Genomic DNA, 26,720 nt, shown 5'->3' on the forward strand with positions numbered 1-26,720 from the left:
CCAAATTGGCTGTGTGAGAGTAATTAAGCCTCATTAGAAAAAGCTGTTTTCAATTTACTCATTAAAAACAGCCTTTCTCTCAGGTAAAGAGACACTCACTTTTGCACAGTTTGCTTCAGAGCTTCATCGAACCAGACAACAATGAAGGCCCGCTCCAAGCAGACAGCGCCCAAGAAAATGTGTCATCGCGCTTGCTCCAGAATTCCTCCCGAAGTCAGAACCCCAACTGAGGTATCAACATACGGTTCTTTCTTTGATTGAATCGTAGCGTTTTCCTCTAATTGTCTCAAATTGCAGGTCAGTCCACGTACCCTGGACTTCCTGCTGGGTTCTCGTCGTTTCCCGAGACGTGTTTTGCTGAGATTAGTCATCTTGGAAGCTTTGAGGGTCTCCAGAAAGAATGGACAGAGAGTCTTGAGTCTCCGCCATATTGAAGCTGCTGTTGCATTGCTGCGACGCAAGATATTGACTGAAAATGCTGCGTGACCTGCTGGACAGGGAATGTCAGCTTTTATTTATTTTATGATTAAAGTATATTTTTAATGAACCCTCAGACATTTGTGGTATTTTTGTTGTTGTTGTTGTGGTGAATGGTCATTGCAATCCATTTCAAGCCACGAAACATATTTAACATCAATTGCAGCAAACTACAAGGTATTGAATGTGAAAATGGATCATAATCTTATTAGATGGCATCATAATAAGAAACAAGTCACAGCTCTGGTCTCCCACCACCCACAGTCGCTGTAGGAGGGGCTTTGCCTGATAAGGATCGGGCGCTTGGATTACTGTAATCCAGATTTTGCATGGGTTCTTGCTTGTTGCAGTCCTGCGAGATGTCTTTGGGCGTGCGTCCTTTTCTGCCTGCTGTGCTTCTGCTGGCTCACGGTAAGATTGCCATTGATGAGTAATGGTGGAATTGATTGCTTCTTGTGAGAGTTTCAATTTCTAGCACTGGGACAAATTCTATTTATGTATTTTTCTTCTCTCTTACTGTCCATCTGCTGACCAGTGATCCTCCACAGCCATGCTCAAGAGGTACTGCCAAACATCAATGCCGCCACAATGCATACATATGTTGGTTAGGCTGAGTCCTGACACTAAAAACTCATTTTCTTTATTATTGCGCTTGTAGTTATGAGCATTTCTTTAATGTGCACTATTCTGTACAATAATTCATTGACTCTTTTTTTTTTTTTTTTTTTTTTTTAACATAAAGTAACAATGTAGTGTTCTACTCATACTTTTGCTGTAATATTTCAAGTTTGTCAGGCTTTTTCTAAACTTTGAGAGGAATTTGATAAAATCTGTACATCCCTCTGCAAATTGAAGTTTGTGTATAGTATCTACACAAATATACCCTTAAATTGTGCACTGCCATTGGCTGGCAACCAATTCTTGATGTTCCCTGTCCATATTTGGGTTGGATAGGCTCCGGCACCTCTGTGACTTTTGTGAGGATGAATACTACAAAAAATGAATGGAAAATAAAGTGACTAATGGAGCTCTTTTACATTTTTTGCTCATTAAATAGTTCTTTTGACACTGATACATTTTTGAAAATGGAAAAACACTTTCTATTGGTTAACCCATTTTACATGTCAATTTTTTTACATACATAATTTTTTAATATTACTTTAACATACTGTTTTCAAATCATATTATAAATGTCTTGACTGACATAATCCTTCCTCATTGAATTGGTTCAACTTTTGTCAATGATAAGGGATGAGTTAAGTCAATTTTTGTCTTTTATCATGCATGTTTTGTCAATTAAACTGTAAATTTATATTTTTGAAGGCTGATGTTTCTGAAGCATGGACCAGCAGGTCATGCAAATGTGACTGTGACCAAGGTGTGGCGCCAACAGAGTTTTCGTCCATCAGTGCTTCCTCGGTCAGGGGTGTGGACTGCATGCCAGGTAACAAGCATTTTCATCAGCACTTTTACATTTTACCTCAAACACAAAAATGCAACTGAGAAAATATCAATGAATTAACAGAGCGTCAACAGTAGGCACATGAATGAAGAGGATGTCTATTTATAATGTGCTGTTCATACATGAATGCATCACTGCAGGGGGAATGTGCTCCTATGGGGGGGGGGGAGGGAAGGGGGGAGCTGCCAGGTGCTAGAAAGACCCGCATGCTTGTAGTGGAAACTATACAGATATGTATTGATGGATATATAAAAAATGATTCATTTTGGAACATGCGGTTAAGATAGTGTGGGAGGTGGGCTGTGAATTGATGAGAACTGGAAACAGGTTGAGTGGATATTTATTTTGGAAATTATTTAAATATATATATATATATATATATATATATATATATATATATATATATATATATATATATATATATATATATATATATATATATATATATATATATATATATATATATATATATATATATATATATATATATATATATATATATATATATATATATATTTTTTTTTAAATCTAAGATTAAGGCTCAATTTCAAGATCTATTTAGATCATTGTATGCTAATTTTTCAAATGCCATTGGGGCACATCAACACGTACATCTGCCCCTCCTAGTTAAAATGGCCAGTTAAATAAGTAGGCTTGACAATATGAATAATAATTCATCCATTAAAGGGTTTAATATTAAAAAATGCAATTGGGGGAAATCCCAACAGAGACACGCATGAGTATACTTTAGTCTGTTTTAGGATTGAGACAGTGAGCAATTGGATTCCCCCCCCCCCCCCCCCCCCCTAAGATCTATAATCAAATTGCATCCGTGTCCTGGGCTTTGGTGTTATGCAAGTACTTATCTCCTCCACGCACGCTTTGTAATGCTAGGATTAGATTGGATGGGGGGGCTCCAGTGCCAAAAGTAGTAAACAAAAGTGCAATTCTTTGTTGCACGCAGAGGGAAATTCTCTTCCAGTATTTTTTTTTGACTTCTCATCAGAACGTGTTGTTTTAGGTCATGTATGTCACACGAGGGTACAGATTGAGGAGCGCTAAAACTCAAGAGGGGCCGGCGAGGCCATCTGTCCGCCCGCTCCACTAATGGCTGCGACTGATCTTTCGCGGGGGAGAATTAAAGAGGGATGCTTTTAGGGATGAGATGTCGGTTATTGCCAGGGCCGCTTAAGCTTAAGGGGCTCCACGATGGTCATTTGTGTCCACCTGCATCCTTTTTTTTTGTGAACAATTTGCAAATGGAGGATTAGTACCTTTTTTTCTTTGATGCAGAGTGTCCGTACCACAAACCTCTGGGCTTCGAGGCCGGATCAGTGAATCCGGATCAGATCACTTGCTCCAATGAGGATCAATATAGCGGATGGTTTGCCTCTTGGCTGCCCAGCAAGGCTCGGCTCAACAGTCAAGGTTTTGGGTTGGTACAAGTGTATTTTACTGCTATTCATTCAAGGTTGCCATAGGATAGGATAATACCCATTCACACTGTAAAAACCCTAAGTTATTAAAAAAAATAAAACTAAAATAGCCCAAATTACAGCCAGTCATACAAGATAAGATGTTTTGCTTTTACAAATTTGTTGTACTTTTTTATATGAGAACCAAGTCAACAGTTAATAACCAATACGCATCGTGGGAGATGCAGATCTTAAAAAAAGGCTAAAACTATTTTTGTTTTTGTTTTGATAAACAAATCAAATCCAAATATGTATTCCTCATTACATGACAAAAATAGATCTTCTTACAACAAGGGTTGGAGTCTAAACAAACCAATAAAAAATGTCTATTCCTCATGACAGGTCCAAAATAGATCTTTTTCCATCACTGCACAGCACTATGGAAGAAAATGATTTAAAACACACCAGAATTACCCAATATGATTCATTTTAATATTGTCATTTTGGCAATTCTATTGAATATGATTCACACCTCATGGGTTGTGAGAGGCTAAAATTTGCTAAATCCCTCTAATGCATTTGTCTCCTGCCCCGATTCTCTGAAAATGGCTAAATTGGACAGGAACCCATGCAATTTCTGAGCACTGGATGAATTGATGTATTCTTATGTTATTTTATTTTTTTGCTACAGGTGTGCATGGCTGTCCAAGTACCAAGACAACACTCAGTGGCTGCAGATTGACCTGAGGGATGTCACAGTGGTCTCCGGGATCCTCACTCAAGGCCGTTGCGACGCCGACGAGTGGGTTACCAAGTACAGCGTACAGTATCGCACTGACGAGAAACTCAACTGGATCTATTACAAAGACCAAACTGGAAACAACAGGGTCAGTCGAATAACAATCTGTCTTGACCGCGGATGGATTGAAGTACTGATTTTCTCCGCATTCACAGGTGTTTTACGGGAACTCGGACCGCTCGTCTTCGGTGCAGAACCTCCTGCGGCCTCCCATCGTGGCGCGCTACATCCGCATCCTCCCCTTGGGTTGGCACACTCGAATCGCTATGCGTTTGGAGATGCTGGTCTGCATGAGCAAATGTGCCTAAAGTAGCCATCTAATCTTTTGTTCAAACCAGTTTTAGTATTTGTGTATTCTGTCAGTATTTTTATTTTTCCGTTTCTGTTGTGCTATTTTCAATTTAGAATTTTGGCCTGGGGTGTGCTAACTCGCTTTTTTTCTCTCCAGAGAAATCCAATCTAACTTGAAATCCAACCCGAATCTCTCCACTTTCATTCTTCAATTAGTATAGAAATCAGGTAAAAGAATCTGGTTTTGAAAATATATGTATGGATTTCTATTTATGCACTCATTGGCTACCAATGATGGAGAGAGTCTGCCCTCAATCAACTTTGATTTGATGCCAATTGGAGTCAATGGCAGCGATATAAATGGATTTAATTTCTATAACTGTCAGTGACAGTGAATAAATTATGGGCTACAAGGAACAAAATAATCCAAAATTATTAAGTGTAAGAGTAAAAAAAAAAAGTCTATTATTGTGTGTTTGATATGCAAAAACAATCCTTATTGCATTTGTTTCACGAGCTGATTTAATTTTGGTCAATTGTTATATTTGCATTGAAATGGCATAAAATGAAAGCGTTAATTAGTGGTGGCAACATAGAGTGAGCGTTGCCATGGAAGAGGGTACGAGCGCATCCAGAACACGCCTTTCATGTGTAGAAGCGGAATGAAATACTCGCTACACAAAGTGGTCAGAAGGGAATTTGGCAGCTCTCAACATGCCTCTCTCTAAAAAAAAAAAAGGCAGGCAATTACTTTAAATATCTTAGGTTGATGATGGAAAGACAAACACCCCGGGTCGTGTTCCTGTCGTGTAACATATAACCTGTCACAATGTCTCAAACCTATCATTTGTTGGCATAATTAGGGACTACTAATTTGGCTTAATAATGATAATTTCCACCAAGGGCAAGATAGTATTTCATTTGTTGGATATGAAATATCTAAGGTGGAATATTTTCTTTTAATCAGATTTTTTTTCATCATGAAATTGTTTAATAGTTCAATTAAAAAACAAAAATAATACTTTTTTAAAACAATAAACTGTGTCAGTCGATAAACTGATGTTACATTAAAAATGTGTTAACTATTCCGTTGGTTTTAACCACCTTATTTTCTTCATATCGTTAATTATTTTAAAATTAAAGGAAATCAGTACCATAAATGTATGTATTATATTGTTGAAGTCAATATTTTGGGCCGTCTGATTTTTAAACCAAAATGATAAAAATCTTTGCCATCTGTTTGGAAAATGATTGTTATGTGCAATGAGTTCAAATATAAATTTGTGACCTGACCCTAATATGACCCTAATATGACCCCCAATTTTTTTTTTACCCTACCAAAAGTTCAGATTTAGCAGTTTGGTTGTTAAATTCTACTTTAGAAACTTAGATGTACTTAATGTAACTGTACTGTTATCTTCCCTCTTGTTCAATTTGTATTTATATTTGAAAGTTATATTGCATGTACATGTCGTTTTTTGCCCTATTGTGGATTTTATTGACAATAAAGATGCCCTGAAAGAAACCTTCACTTGTGTGCAAGTAAATGACAGCCTGAGCTTTTAACTGAAACATGCAATTCCTTATTGCAATTCCTTATATATCAATTTTTAACTAAATGAAGCTCCCCAACTCACTTCAACTGTGTACCAAAATGCAAGTAAGTGGCGCCAACTCAACTGTATTATATAGCATATCCAAACCATTCACCATTCAAAATATTGTGATTTTTTTTATTATATCATAATTGTGTGGATGGTCATTATAGATACACTCTGTTTATATTTACACCTTGAAAGGTGGGCATCTGTGTCATGAAAAACAAGTAAAATGCCGTCCTCAGAGTCACATTCTTAGTTAGCGCAGAGATCAAAGAATTAGTAAATACAAATAGTGGTCTTAGTAGTGTTGTTGTGGGGAGTGGAAGCCTCGTTTTTCATGTCAAAAAGTCAAAGTAAGGCTTCAGGTCACACGGCAAGGCAAGCCATGTCAACACTGTTTCTAGTGATGATGTAAACAAATCAAATACAATCAGGATAACCACGACATAGGGCAGGCAGCTCAAGGAAAATGGATAATAATAAATGTGGCCTCTTAATCCCAGTCTCCCTCTTGACTATGTTTAGCTCCAATTCCACTGATTTGATGACATTAGTCAATTCATTCAATCGCTTAATCCATTTTATTGCTTTTAATCAGTCAAGTAGCTAGATATTCATTCATTCATTTTCTGAACTGCACCACACGAGGGTCACAAGGGGTGCTGGAGCCTATCCCAGCTGATTTCGGGTCCGAGGCAGGGGACACCCTGAATCGGTGGCCGGCCGATCGCAGGTGACGAGGAGACAGACAAGTCATCACTCTCACACTCATACCTAGGGGCAATTTAGAATGTTTTTGGAATGTGGGAGGAGACCGGAGTACCCGGAGAAAACCCACGTAGGCCCGGGGAGACCATGCAAATTCCACACAGGTGGACCGAGTTGGATTTGAACCCAAGAACCCAGGGCCGTCTAGTACCCAGATACTGAATTTGAATTAAAATTTTGCTTGTGTTTCTCTTTTTAAGCTGATTTTATATCTGTATATCATCCAACTATTTATCTACCTACCTATCTATAAATCCATTCATCAAACTATGAATTAAAAATATAAATAATCCTTCATTATGGCTCTTAACAATGAATAGATCACAAACAGGGGCACTAACTAACAAAACCGAAGCTTTTATAAGGTGTAAAAAAATACATAAACCAACAACGACAACAAAAAAAAAGTGTATACATTATGGGAGAACAGCCACCAAACATATATCAATAACAGCTGTATAATTTTTTAGTCTTATCACTGTGTTTATTTCACAAGCTATCATTAAATTTCTTCTTAAACATGATGTCATGAATCCACATTTTGACCTCATTCCAAGATGCTCACTTTTCACAAAAACTATTTGTTGGTATGCATTCTCCAAATGTAGCAGCAAGGAAGGGAAGAAGAACTGCTGTTGAAATGTCAACAAACAGCCATGAAATGCTTTCAATTGCTGGACACATATATTCTTCAACTACATGTCTAAGACAATCCCCCTCCCCACATGGGATAATCATCATTGACCCTAGTAAAGAGAAAGAAAAGTGGAAAAAAATATGAATCTATTTTGATACCATATCAAAACGAACAAAAATGACAATCACCATTAAATAACAACTAGATTCGTCATCTCTGTCAAACTAAAGCTCTTGTAATTACACATTTAACTCCATATATATATATCCTTATTATATTTCAATATATCCTATTAGAGATATAGCTATAGATTATATTCTCTGACTTAAAACAAATAAATTATGTTGCTATATATTTTTTTCTCTTACTTTCTTTCTTGTGAAATATATGAAAACATTTTTGCTTGCGTGGCCACCAGGGTGAGCGCAGTGATTGCGGGTGTGTTCTTTGAACAGAAGACGGCAGCAGAGGCAGGTTCTACTTCACCAGTAATCTGGAAGTCCTAACTAGTAACACTATTTAGTCAACTAGTGTGTCCATATGTGGCAGCGTGGTGTAACCAGGTTTCTATGAAGGCTCAAAATGGGGCTCATACGTTTGTATAGTAGAATAAAGGATTTTTTTTTGCTTTTGTCTCATTTATATGATCCTGAATTTCTTCAAATTTTCTCAAATTTGAAGGAAAATCTGCCACTAATGTTCAGATTTCAAATATCTTTTTAGTTTAGGTAAGTGGAAATCCCAACTCCTGGTCTTGGTTTTGGTGGAATGGCTCACAAATGCATTTTTTTGCTATCCAGTTTCACGAGCACACTTTTTTTTTGTCCTTGTTACTAAAGACAATTTTGGATTACTAGTCATGTTTCACTAGTAAACACTTGTAGTATACAATCTTTTACAGACATTAAGTGCAGTTTGTCTTACTAAACAAGTGTACTAGTTATTACCAGGCCCCTTGAACTGCAGAGAATACGGACTAAATGCTCAACAGGCTTCCTGTAGGTCTGGTCCCGTTGCGAGTGCTCATTAATGGTCCGGCATCGCCATCAGATCATCACGTGGGGGTGAATGCAAGAAGCCTTCATGTAAACTGTAACCAGATGGCAGACAGTGCCTCCTAATTTCTCGGCGGGTGCGTCCACAATGAGGCGCTTTGGTTTGAGGTCACGTCTAGAGCGCCGTCTCCTTTAGGTCATTGAGGTTTGGCATTCTGGCGCGGGAGGCACGGGTAAATGTGGGTCCATTCTGCCCATGTTTGATACCCAGCTGTTCAGCCGTGAACTGTGCGCCCTCGGCCCGTTGCAGCGCCGACACGTGCCAGGCCGACTCCAACTGGCCGGGCAACGGGTAGCTGGCCTTCCGACTCTTGGCCTGCGACGAGCCGCTGGCTCCGGAGTGGCCCCGGCTCTCGCCGTGGCCTCTGCCCTCGGCGTAACCTGCTTTGGAGGGCAGAGGGGCGTTGGGGAGGGGGTTTTGGAAGCGCAGGTCTGCCGGAGCTGGAGGTGGAGGAGGGGGCTGGCCTTGGTTAGGAGAAGGGGAGAGGTGAAGGAGCCTGCGAAGCGACTTCAGCGGTTGGCTCTGCCGGTTGTGAAGACATTCACAGAAAAATACATATTCGGGTCAAGTCTGCAAACACAAGCATCTCTCACACTTTCAACAGGCATCATTTGAAAGAAGTTGACTTGGTCAATGCTATTTTTTTGTTATGATGCTTAAACTTTTTACTCAACATATCATTTCAGATTCAACACAAGAATAAGCTAAGTTTCTAATGGACATACCTGCGAATGCGATTCTGAGGTTTTTTCTGTAGGCCATTCATTTAGCCTCTCTCGTCCTCTATCTCTTTCCCGGTCTCGTTCCCGCTCTCGGCTCTGGTCCCGTTCCCTGTCTCTGTCTCGAGATCGTTCTCGGTTTTTCCGGCGGCTTCCGTGGTGTGAGGATGACTTTGAGCCCCTCTGCAAGGACAAATGCTCTTGCGTGCTCACTGGTCCCTTTTATCAATGAATGAATATTGTGAGAAGCTTTGCGTGGGGATGGCCTGAAGATTTGAACATGTCAATGGGACTTTGTCTTACGGTTGTGCCAGGATACGGCGGCGGGGGCTGCTGTTGCAACATCGGCGAGGGTACGACGGGAAGGACTTTGACAGCGGAGTTGTGCTTGATGCTGTTCTTGGAGCTGAAGAGCGGGAAAAGGCTTTTCCTGATACTGGGGTTCCTCCCGTCCACCATGTCTGTCTGCAGACAGAAAAACTCATCACTCTCAGCCCGGCAACCCCCGTGGGCATCTGGGTAATCATTTCCCACGGTTCACGACAAACAAACAGGTCGTGGCAGCCCATGCGCTTACTATTTGTGTTTTCTTCTTTTTCTTTTTAATGGCTCTGAAGAAGCCTTGCTTTTCCTTCTCTTTGGCGGGTTCTGGAGGATTCAACACCATTGCTTCTGCAGTGCTCCTGTAATTTGAAAGCTTTGTTATCATCAGTGCTTGTAATGACAAGGCCTCATTGTGATAAACAAATTAATCGACATCCATCTAGACCAGTGCTTCTTAAATAGTGGGGCGGAGTAGAATAAAGTGTCATTGCACATTGGCATGCTCACGGTCAGAGTTTGCTCAGGAAGTACAGCACCAAAGAAGAATAAAGAGCACAGAGTAAAACTATCAAGCAAGTCAGTGACACCACGAGAAAATCTAATACAGGGATTGAAAGAAAGGCACAGAGCAATACAGATAGTCAGCGCTTGGCTTGATTGTTTTTTCGGTGGGCAAGGGGGAAAGATTGGTATGTTTTTATAGGCACAGTTTAAAATTAACAGATTTTAACATGGTGGTCCTCCTTGAGATTTTATCAATGCAAAAAGTGTGTCACAGCTCAAAAATGGTTTCAAAATATTGATGTAGACAATGTTCGAACACTAAGGATCTAACAGCAGAATCTCACCAGTCAAAGGCAGTCTGACGTTTGGAGTGATTGGCCAGAGAAACGGGGTTACCGGGGACAACGGGCACGACTGGTCCCCGACCCTGCCCAACACCCTCATGGAAAGACGAGGTGTTATCTGGTCTAGGGGATGGCACTGAAGACAAACAAGTAAGCCAAGAAAGCAGGAAATTGGAAAAGGGGACCCAAAAACTGAGGGCTAGAGAGGACTTTTAATACATTTTCACCTTGTAGTAATTCATTAAGTAATTTCAAAACTTAACTCCTTGTTTTTTTTTTTTAAATGTGAGGACTAGCAGTATATGAGCATTTTGGTTTGGAGATATATGGTCAGAAATAGTGCTTGATGAGTGAACTAAAGTAAATGCATTTACCTCTGTAAAAGCTGCCAACTCTTCGAGGCATAGACTCAGTGAAGATCATACGGTTCTCCTTTGAGGACACACCATCCTCTCCGTGAGGATCGTGATACATACCAACCTATAAGACGCACAATTGGGGATGAAATAAGAAAATACAAAGATTCTCTGTACCATCATCGCATAGGACATGGCTAATAAGCTTCTCGGTAAAGTTTACTTTAATGGGAGTAGAAAGACATGTACGGTCAAACCTCATTTTTGGGCAGTCTTTGAGAATGAAAAGCTGCAGTGTTGTCCCTTGTTGAATCTTTGATGGGGACGCAAGGGTGGTTTATGTCTTTGGGGGACTGCTCGCTCTGTCAAAGGAACAGACATGGACAAGTCAAACCATACCCATTGAAAGTTGATTGGGAATTCTTCTAATATTATTGTTTTTTTTTAAAAGCCAGGGTGCCACTGCAGCCTTCTTAAAGAAAAGAAATTCTCCCTCAAAAGCACCCATTTTTGCTTGTGTTTTTATATGGGTACGGCAATGTTCTTTTTCCCGGCTTACAAAAGCCAGGCTGCTAGTTTGCTACATAAATGTGGCCATAGCCTAAGCAATGATAGTGACTAACCCTGGTCATGCCATCTGTGCAGTCTTCCCGAGAGGAGCTCACTGAGTGTCCAGTGAGGGTGGTCCTGTGCTGAAGTTGCGGGGAAAGGAGCTGCAAGCTAGAAGCACGTGTCGGTATCGCTTGGCCAGGAGGGGGCAAGCCCGCCATTCCAGCATCGGCGCCATGAGGTCGGTGACGCTCTCTCCTTACGTACATGGAGTGACGTTGAGGCCGTTGCTGGGAGGAGAAGGGGGACGAGTAACCCAGGCCATAATGGTACGAATCATGCGGAGAGGGCAGTGTATGGGTGGCGGACATCGCGGAACCCCCGGGATCTAAGAGTTCGGGTGGCTTGGCTTCCTCTGGTGATGACAGGAAAGATTTGTCAAGCATTTTGTGAAGAAAGTGGAAGCATAGTGTGACCCCAACAGGTTGCATAAGCGATACAAAGAGGAAGGAGGTGCCTAGTAACCTTACCTGGAGCAATTGGTTTATGTCTGGACTTGTGTCTGGAGGATGAATCCAATGTGCTGCTCTCCATTCTGATGTTGCTACTGCCGCGGGACCCGGGGCTGTGGCCGGAGCGATCTCCGTGTCGTGTCGAAGGGCTTCCGGGCGGACCCGGCGCCCCCGAGGGAACGTTGACGTCAAGACAGCTGGTAGGAAAGAAACGTGCGCCGGACCCCACCGCTACTGCCACTGCTGCATTTGAGTTGGGATCATCAGGGTGAAGTCGACCGTCGCTGAGGTTCCCGATGGATTTGGCATCGCTGAGAGCGCTGTGGCTCTTGGACAAGCTGAGATAAGAGGCAGAGCTTTTGGACGACGATGACATGGATCCGTGGGCTGATTCAGCTACGCTGTGGGAGTGTCTGCCGTGTTGTTTTTCTCCTCCTGATTGCAAGGTGTTGGTCTTGCCTTCCAGGAAAGTGTGGCGTCCACCTTGCTGTTGTTGTTGTTGTTGTTGCTGCTGCTGCTGAGATCGAGAGGAAGCACTGGGCTTGCTGTGGCCATACTTTACACCGTGCCCCTGTTCTGGCAACTTGGGCGAGGGTCCCAAATTGAAATCAAACTCAGGTTTGTTTTTGATTTCTTTGGGGCTGAGGAGATGTGGGAGGTTGTTATTGGCAAGATCTTTGTTGGACGAGGCAGAGCGATTCAGGGTCTGGGACAAGTACTGACTCTTGGCGTGCAATGTTGGACTCAAGCTGGATGGGGGTTTGTTACCGTTGAGGAAATTCTCGTTACCAAGGTGATGGAGGTCTCCATGACGTGGAAGACTTGAACATTCTTTGCTGCTGGAGCGCCGTTGGCTTGAGCTCTTGTTATGACTCCTAGGGGACATTAACATAGTGAGTTTGTGTGATCTTCATCGGGGCACATGGGACAAACAATGAATCTGTTTCATGTTCCGCCAGTTAAAACATGCTATAGTAATTATTAATATATTCCTGGATTAAATACATACTATACTGTTCAATTATTTTCCTCAAGGGCAGCCATTAATTTTGGCCCAACCCTGATGCTAGGGTGTCCAAACTAATCAACAGTCGGTGCAGGTTTTTGTTTCAAATGATTCAGAGAGTTTAACTAATGAGGTTTCTTCTGAAACCATCAGCACATGACTTCAATCAACAGATTACACTTTAAAGAAATCAGAGTTTGGTGACCCCCGTGACCCCTACGAGGATGAGCGGTTATTGTCGTAATTGCTGTTTACTGGACCTTGTTGGGACTGTATTTTCTCCATGATGATGTGTTTTCCTCTTGGAAGAGCGGGGAGGATTGGGTGAGGCAGGCGGGGGTCTCTCTCTTTCCACCTGCCTCAGTGGCTGGAAGGCAGGATGATTCAGACTCTGCTCAGTCAGATAGCGCTCAGTTGGGTTGAGAAGCAGAAGGTTCTGACGAGTAAGACAGGCGCATTAACATATTGGCTGCCATTGAGGCCTGTATTAAATGTGATTTGTGTACAATGGCTCATGAAGCGAGTTTTGTGGTGTCAAAAGAGAATAGTTGTTGGAAGTGTATGTAGGTAATCAAGTTTCAATTGTGGACAGCAATGGTGATGAAAATTCTATGGAATAATATTATTGTGTTGGAAAATGTACCTTCATTAGATCCAACATTAAACCATTCAAAATGCCTTGGTATCGCCTTTCCAGTGTCTGAGGATGGGTGACTGAAGGAAACTGAGACACAAACACACAGAACATTTTACATCTTGTTTTTCTACCCATTTGTATGATATTCTATTGGTCTGAGGTGATACAAAATCGTATTTTCTCTCTCTTTTGTATCTTAATGGAAAAGACTCTCCTGCTGTTAGGTTTACTGCACTAAGTCATGCAAAAGTAAGAGGGCGAGGAAGGGCTACGCGAGAAAAGCGTCAACAATTACTAGGTTGTACCCTGATTCCATGAAAGCGAGGGTTGTTGTAGAAGAGTTTCATCTGCTCAGCAGGAAGTGGTCCAAGGACTTTCTGAATAGTGAATAGCTGTAAAAATAAATAAATATGACTTGAATATGACTATTTTTCAAGCTTAAGGTCTAATGAGTTAAATAAGTTGCTGCTAATTTAATTAAAAAATAAATTGGCAGAGGAGATTGTCCTTCATCTCATCACGTGTTTGGAAATCGGGCCTGATTACATAACATTCAAAAGGTTTGGAATCAGGTAGAAAAAAAACAACAACTGATTTTTAAAATGTATTTGAATTAATTTTAAGTAGTAGCTCATTGACGGCAATGCATGTCCAATCCGTTTTGACCAAGAGCCTCCCAGCCTAAATGGATTGGACGTCTATCATCGTCGATGTTAATGAAAAGTATAGAATTAGATTAGATAACTTTATTTATCCCGTAATCAGGAAATTTCATTAATATATAATCATGCAAAATATATACACATCAATACAATGCTTTTTGTATGTATTGCAATCAATGGTTGTGCCTCATAGCTGATTTTCGGAAAATAGATTATGATTTGTTTTTGTTTGGTTGACACCTCTGCTGTATATGACAATAATGCTGTGATAGGTTTATTAAAATTGGGGTAAACACGTTGTTGTTTTTAAAAAATGTATTAATAATAATTCTTCATCATTTTCAAAGGTATCAGATCAGGTGACTTTGAACCCGTGCTCTAGTAGAATGCCTTTGAATAACTAACCTAAGTTAGTCACAGAGCCACAACAAACCTGATCAATTTCACTTTCTCCAGGAAATAAGGGCTGCCCATCACTCAGCTCCCCGAGGATGCACCCCACTGACCACATGTCCACCGCCTTACCATAGGGAGCCCTGATATATGAAAGAAAATGCATCAAGTCATTAACAGACTATGAATTTGGTGGCTTATATGAGAAAACAAAGATAGTGGTGCTTGAAGAGGAGAGGGAAGGGAATAATGTCGTTAAAAAGAGAGATGAGCGCGGAGTAGAGTTGGAAAGAAATGGCAGGCGATTTGGCAGCCGCCGAGCAGAGGTGGTGTTGGATGGATAGAAGGTTTGAGGAGGCGGCGTTCAAACAGCATCGCAATACATCTTCCAAGACATTTACTTAATCAGGCAAGCACACAGAGACAGCAGAACATTTTATAGTAGCTGCAACAACAACATATGTTTGGCCCAAAACCAAAGAGTTACATTTGTTCAAGCCCCCCCAAAATATCACATTTCAAACAATGCGATGTGTAGTTAGTATTCATATGCTGATTTCGGCTTCCTCTATTTTGAAATTCCCCAAGACTCTTCAAAGACAAACAGGTGCATGTTTCAGAAGGAAATCTGTGCAAGTGTGCTCAGAACAGTTAAAACCGACCCCTTGAGTGCTGTTCCATAAAAAATGTACCAAAACTTGGACCTTATTACTTTATCAAAACCAGTGAAAATGTGAAGGACACATAGACAGATGGAATTGATGGATTCAAGCTCCATTTTGCAAAGTGTTACAAGTACCCCATTGAAAAATGTCAATGTTTTTTCCATTTTACATTATTATATTGTATTGTAACGTATTATACTTGGACTCGATTTGAAAAAGGAATGAAAATAATCATATTAGGCTTTCTGATTAGGTTTGGCAGCCCAGTGGACGAGTGTTTAGCGCGTCGGCCTCACAGTTCTGGGATCGAGGATTTGATCCCAGGTGGGTCCTCCCTGTTTTCAGTCCGGTTTCCTCCCACAACCAAAATTTTCTAAATTTTCCTTAGGTATGAATGTAAGTGTGAATTGTTGCCTGTCTCCTGCGATTGGGTTTTCACCAATTCAGCGTGTCCACTGCCTACTGCACCTAGTTGGGTGGGTTAGGCTACATCACCCCCCCGTGACCCTCGTGAGGATAAGCAGTGCAAACAAATTAATGAATTAAATTATTCACTCACCCAAGCAGCAACTCAGGTGAGCGGTACCACCTCGTGGCCACGTACTCAGTATAGTTGGCATCTGTTCCTTCAGACAGGTTACGTGCAAAACCTGAGTCAAAGCAACATGCACAAGTTAATACAAATGAACACATTTGAGACGCTATCAAGCTATCTAGTATGCATAGTAAGTTTTAAAAAAGTCTTATGTAGGACAAATGCAAAATTTGTAATCTCTCTCTCTCTCTCTCTGTTTATATATATATATATATATATATATATATATATATATATATATATATATATATATATACATATATATATATATATATATATATATATATATATATATATATATATATATATATATATATATATATATATATATATATATATATATATATATATATATATATATATATATATATATATATATATATATATATATATATATATATATATATATATATATATATATATATTAGGTGTCCTCTGTGCATTTCATAGTATTGTTTGGCAACTTTTCATTGGCTGATTTTTTTTTCTTGCTGATACACAATCTACAAGGTGATAAATAAACAGTGAGATTTTTCACAGGGCAAAATAGAATGACAAAAATAACCACAGTGATTACTGCTCATTTGATAGCAGTGATGACTCAGCCCGGTGTATTATGCATTTTATTAAACTGCACAATTCTGTTTGCATAAAGCTAAGATAATATAACAGAAAAACAAGTCAATTTCATTGGAAGTGAGTAAATTCTTTGAATGGCATTAGCACATGAGGTGCAACTCACCAAAGTCGCAGAGTTTGAGGACATCCTCGGAGCTGATGAGCAGGTTCTCAGGTTTGATGTCTGGTGCAACGAGATATTCAAACACAACTTTAAACTTGGAGTACTGGCAGTGGATGATCATGCATTAGACATCCATTCCTTTTCAACCAGATGTATTTAAAATGAAGAACTGACTCACCTCTGTGCACGATCTCATTCTTGTGACACCAATTGATGGCTTTGATTAGCTGGTAAATGTAGCTTCGCACTTTATCTGGTGCCGCACCGGTAGGAACTTCTTCCAACAGCTCCAGCATGTTCTGCAGAACACACCGAAAATAAACTAAGAATGCTGAACTTAGAATACTCAGAGCAGGACTGTATTGCTTCAAGAAAGAGTCTAGTATGTTTATTTGGTGTAGAATTAGCAGTTGGCTTATATTTAACTAGTATAAATGACCTTTTTGTGATAGACGGTTGCTCAAAATTATTGAAGTTCGCCAATAGCAAATTTCTTAGACCTCTGACTACGGAGAAGAAATAGCTAAACACAAAAAATGGATAGGCTCCAGCACCCCACAACCTTGACAGGGTTAAGTGGTGTTGAAAATGAAGGAATAGCCCTTTGTTGACATTTTGTGAACTGTCTTGGCAGTTATATGGTTATATACACTATTTTCCCACTCAACAATGAAATATGCTTGTGAATTATGAAATCTTTCATGAATTATCGGGGCTGAATCGTGTGGGAACAGTGAGGGAATGCATTTGAAAAATGAAGTTTATCTGTCGCTATGGCGATGCTGTTGGTTATCAGTGAGCAAATGTAAGAATGTAGATAGGGTAGTTTGTGGAGAGATAGAGAGAAAGAATTGTGCACCCGCTCCACGTATTCAAAGACGAGGTAGAGCTTCCCCCTACGGCGAAAGGCTTCCTTCAGCTCAACGATGTTGTCCTGCTTTAGCGTGCGAAGCATCTTCAGCTCCCGAAGGGTCGTCTCTTTAACTTCTTCATTTTCTGGGTGGACAAGGAAAACACAGCCATAAACATGAAGATGAGAAAGATGATAATCACGCTCCTTCATCCTTGCTCACCTTCGCTGTCTTTGAACTTCTTAATAGCAACCAGCTCATTTGTTTCCTGTACAAGAAGGATGAGAGAATATAAATACAAATATTATTTTTATAAATTGAGTTTCAAGTTAAACACATTGTATGCTTATGAGGACACGGTCCAGAGCTTGCTTATATTATATAAACATAAAAAAATAATAGGAAAAAAAACTGACAATGAAACTCCTGACATAATTAAAACAAACAAAAAAACACTTTAAGTCGGGGTCCTTGTTATTTTGAAATAATCTACTTAGTAGTGTTTTCATATGAGGAAAATGAACTATTTCCTTGTAGATGTGGAAAAGCATAGCCATGTGGGCCTATGTTGCCATGGAAACAGCATTGTGAACATCCATTTTTGAAAGCGCTGGTGCTCATTAAGGTCACAGCTGGCTGTGGGACTGGACCCTAACCAGTTGCAAGCCACATAAAACACACACTGTGCATAACATCCATAGGAAATTGAGTTTTAAATGAAATTTGGTGCCAATGCAGAACAGGAAAAGAGCACCGTGGTAGATGAGCGAATCATTATTCTATTGATGGTACAACATTGGTAAAAATATATATATTTTAAAAATAACAATTGAAAAATATTAAAAATACAAAGACCTGGCATAAGAAGCATGAGATGAGAGCAGTTGCTTGATGTATAGATAGCTTTGTATAAACAAGAGAACAAATAACTATTTAAGTGAAATGAACTGATACAATATATCCAGCCTACAAAGACGAGAGGCAATTATTTCATTGGAGGACACCCCCACACAGAACAAAACAAGAATAAATCATCACATGCTCTCATATTCAAGATGCATCTTTGGTTTCTTCAGCATTTCTACAACTATCTGCTCTAGTTCCACAATCAGAGATTCAACATGACTTTTGCTGGTCTGCCAGGTGAACACATAGACACGATGTACGTAAAGATTAGTCTTTAATATCAATCATTATGGAATTTCATTCAGGAATCACAAAATCTAGTTTTTTTTTTTTTTGAAGGCAAAGAGTGAAGCGAGAGCCAGGTCACTACCAGCAAGATGTGACTCATGCTGTACAGGGGAGTCCTGCATGTGGGTTGGAAATAAAAAACAATACTCTTGTACCAATCAAGTGGTTGTGGAAATTTTCTGATCATGTGACCCAATAATACGTAATAAATATGACATTGTTTCCTCTAGTGAGAAATGACTCATCTTAGTTTCTCTATTAATTTTGGGTTGATGCCACTTTCTACATTGTGCAAAGGTAATCGGTGAGTGGGCTTAGTCACGCCCCTCTTCGTCATTTGTTCAAATAATATTTTTATTTGGTACATCTGTAAAAGAAGTCCATTAGCTTTTAAACATAAGGAACACTCACAGATGGATTGACTTTAGGGAAAAAGCAATAATGAATGTCACAATCCGCCAGTTTTGCCATCCTGATTTATTTTTGTGATTTACTGGGAAATGAGTTATTGGTTTTGAGAACATGAATATTCAGGTGGTGCGCAACAGTACGTCGTCATTTTTATTTTTAGAATGAGAAAAAGAATTGGACAAACATTTTGCAAATATCTAATTAACTTCCATGTGAAATGAGACTAGGATTTTTTTCTAACTTGACAAATTGTGGATGATATTAAAGTGTCCATGTAATTTTTAGGCCTTTAACCCAATGCATTTTAGTGTTACTCACGATACTTTGAGAGATTACAATTTCATGAGCTGGTTTAAACTTTAAGTCACCGCTGGCTTAGTTCCCTCTGATTCTATATTTGTCTTTAAGAAACAGCTCCGAAGAAGGAGGGAGACTAAAAAGAAGTACAGCACACGTGTGGGTCGCCTAGGTCATGTCTTGTTTTGCAATACTTCTCCACTGTATTGTTTTCCTCGAGGGGTCAGACAACAGAGGTGCCTCTGTGTTGGTGCACAGCGAGGGGCTGGCAGTGAGATCTCCCACGCAAACCCACTGTTTGGCGCAAGATGTTTCAGAGAGTAAAGAAATACATTTTCACCCAATGACATGTTCTCGCTGCTTCGAGCGAGAGTGAATTCAAAAGCAAGTGGATGGGAAGACGGTGGTAAGGGACTTCCCCATTATTCGCACTCATGCATGATGCAGCAAGCCAACCTAAAGCTCGACGGCAGCGTCTTACAAAGTGCTGGTGGTGGCTTTAAATGTGTGTCGCATCCATGACCTTTACTCGATGTACTTTGCAACCACGCTGGTGTCAGGCACAGTCATAAATGAAAAATGAAATTAGGCTAAGGACATGAGCATGACACGACGTACTTTTAAACCTGAATGACGTTTCATTTTGTTCGCCGGGAGAAAGAATGATCTTATTTTTATGAATAATGAATTTGTACCAAAAAAAGCTCTGCCTAATTTGATACATTAGGCATCAAGGGGTTATGGACGGCACAGTTTCAATTTGCTCAAGCCAAAACATAAAACAAGACTTTGTCGATGTCCAAAAAGGGGAAAAAAGAATGCCACACCAGGAGAGATATAGTAATATGATAATAATATAGGTTTAAATACTGTACTGCTTTTTTATGTTAGTTTCTTTATACCTATGTTTGATATCTATCAGCATTTCTCTAATGTGCAATAACAGTGTCTGCTAATTATGTAACCTATTGCGAAGAGTTTCTAACGCAATTGCGACCAATCTGAACGCAAATCAATCACTTGTTGAATTTGAAGCATTCATTTTGAAGGCCTATATTCTGAAATCAGAATGATTTCAATCAAAATATTCTACCCAATCAAGTAGCATAGCATAATAAGCTGCGTGCAATCAAAGTGGGAAAAAAGGACTAAACTCAGAGGTCTAGCCGAACTATTTAAAAAAAAAAAGGGTGATTTATAGTCCGGAAAATACGGTTTGAGAACCATTGGATTATATTCCATCCCCAAATCCTTGGTGAACATAAAAATTAGTCTATGAAATTACAGTGAACATCAACATACTGTGTGAACAACCCTGAAAAATACGTATAGTTGCCAATTTTATGTACAATATTCACAATAAATAGCAACATTTTTTGCTTCATCTTGCCTAACACTTGTTTACAAAGTCTTGTAATTATTTCACAGGTCATTTCACCACTGCGGAATTGGCTTCAGAAAAAACGATTTCGCATGTAGTTTGCGCTATTGTCATTCCCAAATTGATGATAACACGTAAGCCTCCATACACACACCCACATACGCTACAACACTTGCACCGAGTGGCAGAACATTGCACAAACGCTGGCACGCGTAAGCTCAGCTAATTAAATGTTCACTCCAAGTCGCAATATAGTGGAGAGACGTGGGTTATTTAGATGTACACATTTGGAATGCATTAAGTTAAGTGCTATCAGAGTCACTAGTTTGGTCCACAACTCAGCACTAGATGTCTTTCCTATATTTTCTGATAATTGACTCTCGCGATCCTAGCTCCTCAGCTTCAAACTTTTAATAGGGTGACCCATTTACCATCAGCAAGGTCTCCATATTCAAATCAGTACCTCACACACACACATGCTTCTCTTCCTCCACTCTCCACCCTTTTGTCTTGCTTTTCCCCTGCTTCCAGCTGAGGAAAGTAAAAATAACCCATGTACTCATGTGCTCATGTACAGCAAATCGACTATTAATACGGTCAGGGTTTGCTGTCACATGAGAGCATGAATACCATTCATTTCATGTAAATGAGAATCATGCGGCAGATCCTTTGTGAGGAAATTTTGACAAGCCAGTGCACAGATTACCACTCGACACTTTTTAACAGGATTTCATGGAAGAAACACTACTTGATAAACGCTCTTGCTAAAAATAGTGGCAGTACATTGAAACTAAAGAAAGCTTTTAAGGTATTATATTGGATACCCCTGGAATCTATTATAAAGCCTATAAACTAGTATGCTCTGTGTCCTCATTTGTAAGGCAATTCTCCACACTAGTTGAATGATTGTTGTACTAGCAACATTTTCCACTACTTGTTCAGTTCTTTATAATTGCGAACAACAACTTTAAAAAAAATGAATGTATTAACAAATGAATACTTAAATAATCCTTTTAATCCAATTAGAATATCATTATATTTGATAGGGCGGCCTGACGGGTGAGTGGTTAGCGCGCCGGCTTTACAGTTCTGGGTTCAATCCCAGGTCAGCCCTCCTGTGTGAAGTTTGCATGCACTCCCTGGGCTTGTGTGGGTTTTCTCTGGGTACTCCGGTTTCCTCCCACATTCCAAAAACAAGCATGGTAGGCTAGTTGAAGACTCTAAATTGCCGCTTAGTATGAGTCTGAACAAGAATGGTTGTCCATCTCCTCGTGCCCTGCGATTGGCCGGCCACCAATTCAGCGTGTCCCCCACCTGGTGCTCAGAGTCAGCTGGGATAGGCTCCAGCACTCCCACCCTTGTGAGGATAAGTGGTTCAGAAAATGAATGAATGAATTATTTGTAACATTCTAGGTCTAACCCGTTTAGTCAAAGCAGAACATGGAGACTTCATAGCAGATGGACAGAATATGACATGAACAGAATATGTAAACAGACATCAACAAAAAGCAGTTCTCTGTATTTTTAACATATTGTACACTGAAAACATCATGTTTATTTTCTAAATGGATCCAAAGTGCTAAATTATTTATACTTTAATGCTCAAGCCTTGCTGGAAAAAACTAATGAAATAATAATAAATTATGGCTGGCAACATTACAACTCTTCTTACAATGTTCCTTGCCACCAATAGCCAACAACACATACTACATTACTATATTTGTTTATCAAACTCCTTATCCACTTCAAGATCTTTCTTGGGCACCAAAATCTTACAAAAATAAATATTTATTAGCAAGGAAAATATTCTATTATTTTGGAGATGAGACTCAAGCCAAATGACTAAATACAATGAAACTGTGCTGCTATTAAATATGCACATCAATTGTCCCATATATTTTCAATGCCACAGCTGAAATTATAAAAGATGACTGGTCTCTAGTCAGTCAAGGAGCAAAATAGAAATACTACCAAACAAGTAAATGTTGAAATATCCCTTACATTTGATGCATAGCGAATACATCTGATATGTGATCTAGGCTCATTTCAAACATCACTCTCATTTGTTTCTATGGCCTTCCGTCCATTCTTGTATGCCCTGTCTAACAAAACCCCCTTTCATTATTTCTCTTTGCATTTTAATTGGAATAGTATTTCCTGTAAGAGTGCCTAGTAATTTGTGTGAGAGAAATTTACAAGAATTCACAGCCCGACAACATTGCTGATGCTTTGATAAACATACTGCAGCAAAGGAAGGTACATAAGCAGTCAAGTATACACAGGCACTGCTGGAAGTGCAATTCATGAGAAATACATGAATGGAATTCATTTGGCAACTTCTCTCAAAGAGCCACTGGGAGTCGATCAAATTATACATGAATATGAAAAGGGAGTTTCACCCCTTGTTACATAATTTTCTCATCCATTGCATCTACAGCAACAACAACAACGAGGATGTCTCAATCACATAATGTGACATATTATATATTATATATATAAACACACACACACACACATATATATATATATATATATATATATATATATATATATATATATATATATATATATATATATATATATATATATATATATATATATATATATATATATATATATATATATATATATATATATATATATATATATATATGCACATATAGTATATATTAAATATTTAAATATGTATAGTATAAATAATTGATGTACTCTACTTGTAGTTAAAGAACCCTTACCTTATGCCTGCACTTAAGCACCACTCCATATGCACCTTTATGGAGAAACAGAAAAAAAAAGAATCAGTAAGACATGAGTCATAGATGTGCTTTAAAGGTGCAACCTCTTAATTATCTTGCAGTCTCCCAAACATGTAGAAGGTGAGAAGTGCCAAACTAAAAAAATAAATAAAAAGGCCAAGGCGTGAGGTGAAGCTTTCAAACGCTCCTACGCACACCTTACACTGTTTTTACCCACAACGCTGAAAACGTTGCACATGCTCAGAAGGTTTGAAATGAAAACAAATCCCACAAACGATCACTTCAAATGGATCGGACGTTTATCACCTTAGACTCTCTTCTTATATAGGCACTGGGACCAAGTGGCTGCTATATTCTTTAATTGATCATAACGGCGGTACTAGATTGCTTTTTACTGCACAACACTGCGAAGAACACAAAATCAACATAGGCACACCAGCCGTGTCATAAAACATGAAAATAAGATGAGAATAACCTCTGCCCCCGGTGGCCAAGGTGTGTGCTTCACATACAAACTCAGGCAATCAAATTCCAGCGACTCACCTTCACCCACAATGCCAAGGACTTCAAACTTATTCATCACATCACCGTTTGGTGGCGATTGTCCAGCAGGTGAAACGAGCCGCTGGCGTTTCAACGGTGGCGCTTTTGCCGTGTGATGGAGGCAAGGGGAGAGTCCGGGAGAAATGCGTGGAGCCTCTGGCCACACCCCATCGTTGCAAGTCCTCTTCGTCTTCACACCGCCGTCTGTCTCATTCTACTGCTCTGATGCTTGTCATTTTCTTATGTTTACGGCACTCGTTTTCTTCAGGTTATTTGAACGCTCCCCTCAGCGATGCCTGAATCACAAACAACAAACAATTCATGGGTCAGAATATGATGATAAAGGAAATAAGGATTGACCAGATCGCTGATTGATCGCTGTAGTAACTGTCCAACAGTCAGCTGAGGAGAAATAACAACTGAGTTAATGTATTTCAACAGACTCAAAGGGTGCACTGTGGCAGTCAACTCGACTACGTACTTCACTCATTTCAGCAGCAGTTGACATATTGCTGAACAATATGTCAAAAGAGGCTTGAATTAGATTTTTATTTTTATGAACAAGGCAAAGTCTAGTGTAAACTCTGGTAAGCTACAATAAAAGGAACAGACCTGATTGTAAATATAACACAGACTACTGTAAAAAAGACAACTTTAAACTTCCCAAGTTGGTAAAGTTAAAATGCTGCATGTGCAGATGGTTGGTAAGTTATTAAAAGCCATTGACAAGCATTGACGGGATGGGAGCGAATGGGCTTATTTCAGTGCCATTGGCAGCAATAGATGTCCAATCCATTTGATTGGGGGTGATGGGATTCATCCATCTCAGTCACAAATGGATTGGATGTCTGTCTACTGCTGTCAGAGTCGGGCAATGATGAGCACCAGCACCATTAGAATCTCTGTAGTAGTCTACTGCTCTTTTCTCCATCAAGGGTGCTCAACACCTTCACTCATTCACATGGTGATGACAGCTGCAACAAGCCCCCCTCTGTGTCTTGCTCAAGGGCACTCAGGCACACGGATAGCAGGAAGTGAATCATCCATGCGTTACACTACAAGAAAACATACCATTAGAAACCGCCTGAGCGACCAGCTCCAATTTTCAATCAATAGTTCCCTTCAACTTTGAACGAGCCCTCACCCAATTCAGTTTTCTTCCAAAACGTTGTGTAGGAAGTCAAATCAAAGAGCCACCCTAAATTCTCAAGCAAAGTACATATGACATCTAGAAATGGAATAATTTGTACCACCGAGTTACCTCCACAAATGTGTTCATCAGCTCCATTAAACGCACTTTTATTTTAATGTGGCTCATGGGTTGCCTTGTGTGTGGGCGTCTTCCTATGCGGTGCACTCTCTACTCTGCTACATCCTTCCAGGAGAAGCGATTGAGGCCATCGAAGGATCTGCTGCTGCCACTGACGAGTGATCATAGAGCCCATTAAGCCAAAAAAAAAAAAAAAGATCCCCTCTGTAGGTGCAGCAGAAACGTGCTGGGGACGGCGCCTATCACATTTTCTATGCATCGCTCGTACGCGTAAAAAAGATCACAATGACTTTCGGTAGTGTCAGTGTAAGACAAACACGCCTCTCGTGGTGATGATGCGCGTGATAGATAAGAAATGGCACGTTGCGCTGACACTGCTGCACCGTCGAACTGCGTTGCCACCATTCCAATACTAAAGCACGCTTTCCCGTCAGCCTACACAACAACCGGTGCATACAATATACGTCAAGCAAATGATAAAAACTGCTTAAAATGTACAATCCGTTAGAAGTAACGCCATGGGGGAATGACGTAGAAAAAAACGCCAAGGTGTATTTGCCTTGCAGATGTGAGGTGAGGATGCTGAAGCAGGAGGAGAGGATGAGGTGGGAACATGAGAAAGCCGCGTGAGTGTGACTGAAAGCAGGGCGAAAAAGACAATCAGGCCTGTATGCGTCGTGACATGATGAAAAAATCACTCACTTTATCCATGGACGGAGGTGAGAGTCATTCCTTGGTCGATAAAACAGCGAAGATTTAAGTTGCACGTAACACTTGTCCCCTGAAGGCTCCGCGTTCACTGTCTGGGCATCAGCTGGTTAGAGCTGCAAGTATATACATGAAGAAAGAAAAAAATCCATCCTATGAGCGACGTAGCCGAGAGCCAATAGAAAACTCGCAACATAGCCTTCTTCAGCATCCAACATAACGAGTTGAGGTGATGACATACAATCTTGCATTTGAAGGATTAGTCCACGAACGCACCAAGTTGTGCTTTCTATTGATGCGTGTTTAAAAATGCGGCAGTTTGTCCTCACTCTCCCCCACCTACATTATACCTCCTCCTCGTATGAGACCAGAAAAAGCACTGTGTACGTCCCTTCTGGTAAGACCTGTCCAAGACACCCCCATTTGTCCACTGTATCAGTGGATAGAAGAAGTAACAAAATAAGGGAGAGCAGGGTTGGTTGTCACATTGTGTCGTCTTTCATGGACATCCTCCAATCAACACATCTCATAATTATCATGTAACTTAATATCTTGGCTGGTATTTGACATAGCATTTTTCTTTTTTTCCATTTGTTAAGATTTTAAGGGATTTCTTATCAATTAAAAAATCCAATGCATACAATTTTTATACCAAAACAAACAGACAAACAGACAAAATAGTTTAAATCCAGGTACATGGCAAACCTATTTGTGATATTTTGCTGTTCTATGTGTTAGGGCAGGTTGTTTACTTCAATTTTAATCATGATTTCGATATGTTTCTCATAATTATAA

At 39.9% G+C, this 26,720-nt stretch overlaps 2 protein-coding genes and 1 long non-coding RNA gene across 4 annotated transcripts; 2 read left to right on the plus strand and 1 right to left on the minus strand.

Moving 5' to 3' along the window:
- Positions 1-68: 68 nt before the first annotated feature.
- LOC144194574 (uncharacterized) lies at positions 69-555 on the plus strand. The gene is made up of 2 exons (XR_013325925.1): positions 69-231; positions 298-555. It is a non-coding gene; the product is annotated as an uncharacterized LOC144194574 (long non-coding RNA).
- A 195-nt stretch (positions 556-750) lies between these two features.
- Positions 751-5,969, plus strand: rs1a (retinoschisin 1a). The gene is made up of 6 exons (XM_077713003.1): positions 751-888; positions 1,013-1,038; positions 1,801-1,921; positions 3,233-3,374; positions 4,046-4,241; positions 4,309-5,969. The coding sequence occupies exons 1-6, from the start codon at positions 807-809 to the stop codon at positions 4,459-4,461; spliced, it is 720 nt and encodes a 239-aa protein (XP_077569129.1). The 5' UTR covers positions 751-806; the 3' UTR covers positions 4,462-5,969.
- A 187-nt stretch (positions 5,970-6,156) lies between these two features.
- Positions 6,157-26,345, minus strand: cdkl5 (cyclin dependent kinase like 5). Of its 2 annotated transcripts, none has more exons than XM_077713002.1 (21): positions 25,920-26,345; positions 23,948-24,243; positions 23,384-23,418; positions 17,588-17,633; positions 17,374-17,510; positions 16,693-16,813; positions 16,515-16,574; positions 15,737-15,827; positions 14,553-14,655; positions 13,763-13,849; positions 13,464-13,544; positions 13,081-13,256; positions 11,833-12,689; positions 11,377-11,717; positions 11,011-11,115; positions 10,772-10,877; positions 10,398-10,533; positions 9,803-9,908; positions 9,529-9,690; positions 9,232-9,408; positions 6,157-9,028 (listed from the first exon to the last, which is right to left on the minus strand). In XM_077713002.1, exons 2-21 carry the CDS (start codon positions 23,982-23,984, stop codon positions 8,621-8,623), a joined length of 3,372 nt encoding a protein of 1,123 aa, XP_077569128.1. In that variant the 5' UTR covers positions 23,985-24,243; positions 25,920-26,345; the 3' UTR covers positions 6,157-8,620. The 2 variants fall into 2 exon arrangements, with proteins under 2 accessions (XP_077569128.1, XP_077569127.1); XM_077713001.1 differs by having other exon boundaries at positions 9,232-9,444.
- Positions 26,346-26,720: the final 375 nt, after the last annotated feature.

The sequence above is a fragment of the Stigmatopora nigra genome, chromosome 3 (genome assembly GCF_051989575.1).
Source record: "Stigmatopora nigra isolate UIUO_SnigA chromosome 3, RoL_Snig_1.1, whole genome shotgun sequence".
Taxonomy (NCBI): domain Eukaryota; kingdom Metazoa; phylum Chordata; class Actinopteri; order Syngnathiformes; family Syngnathidae; genus Stigmatopora; species Stigmatopora nigra.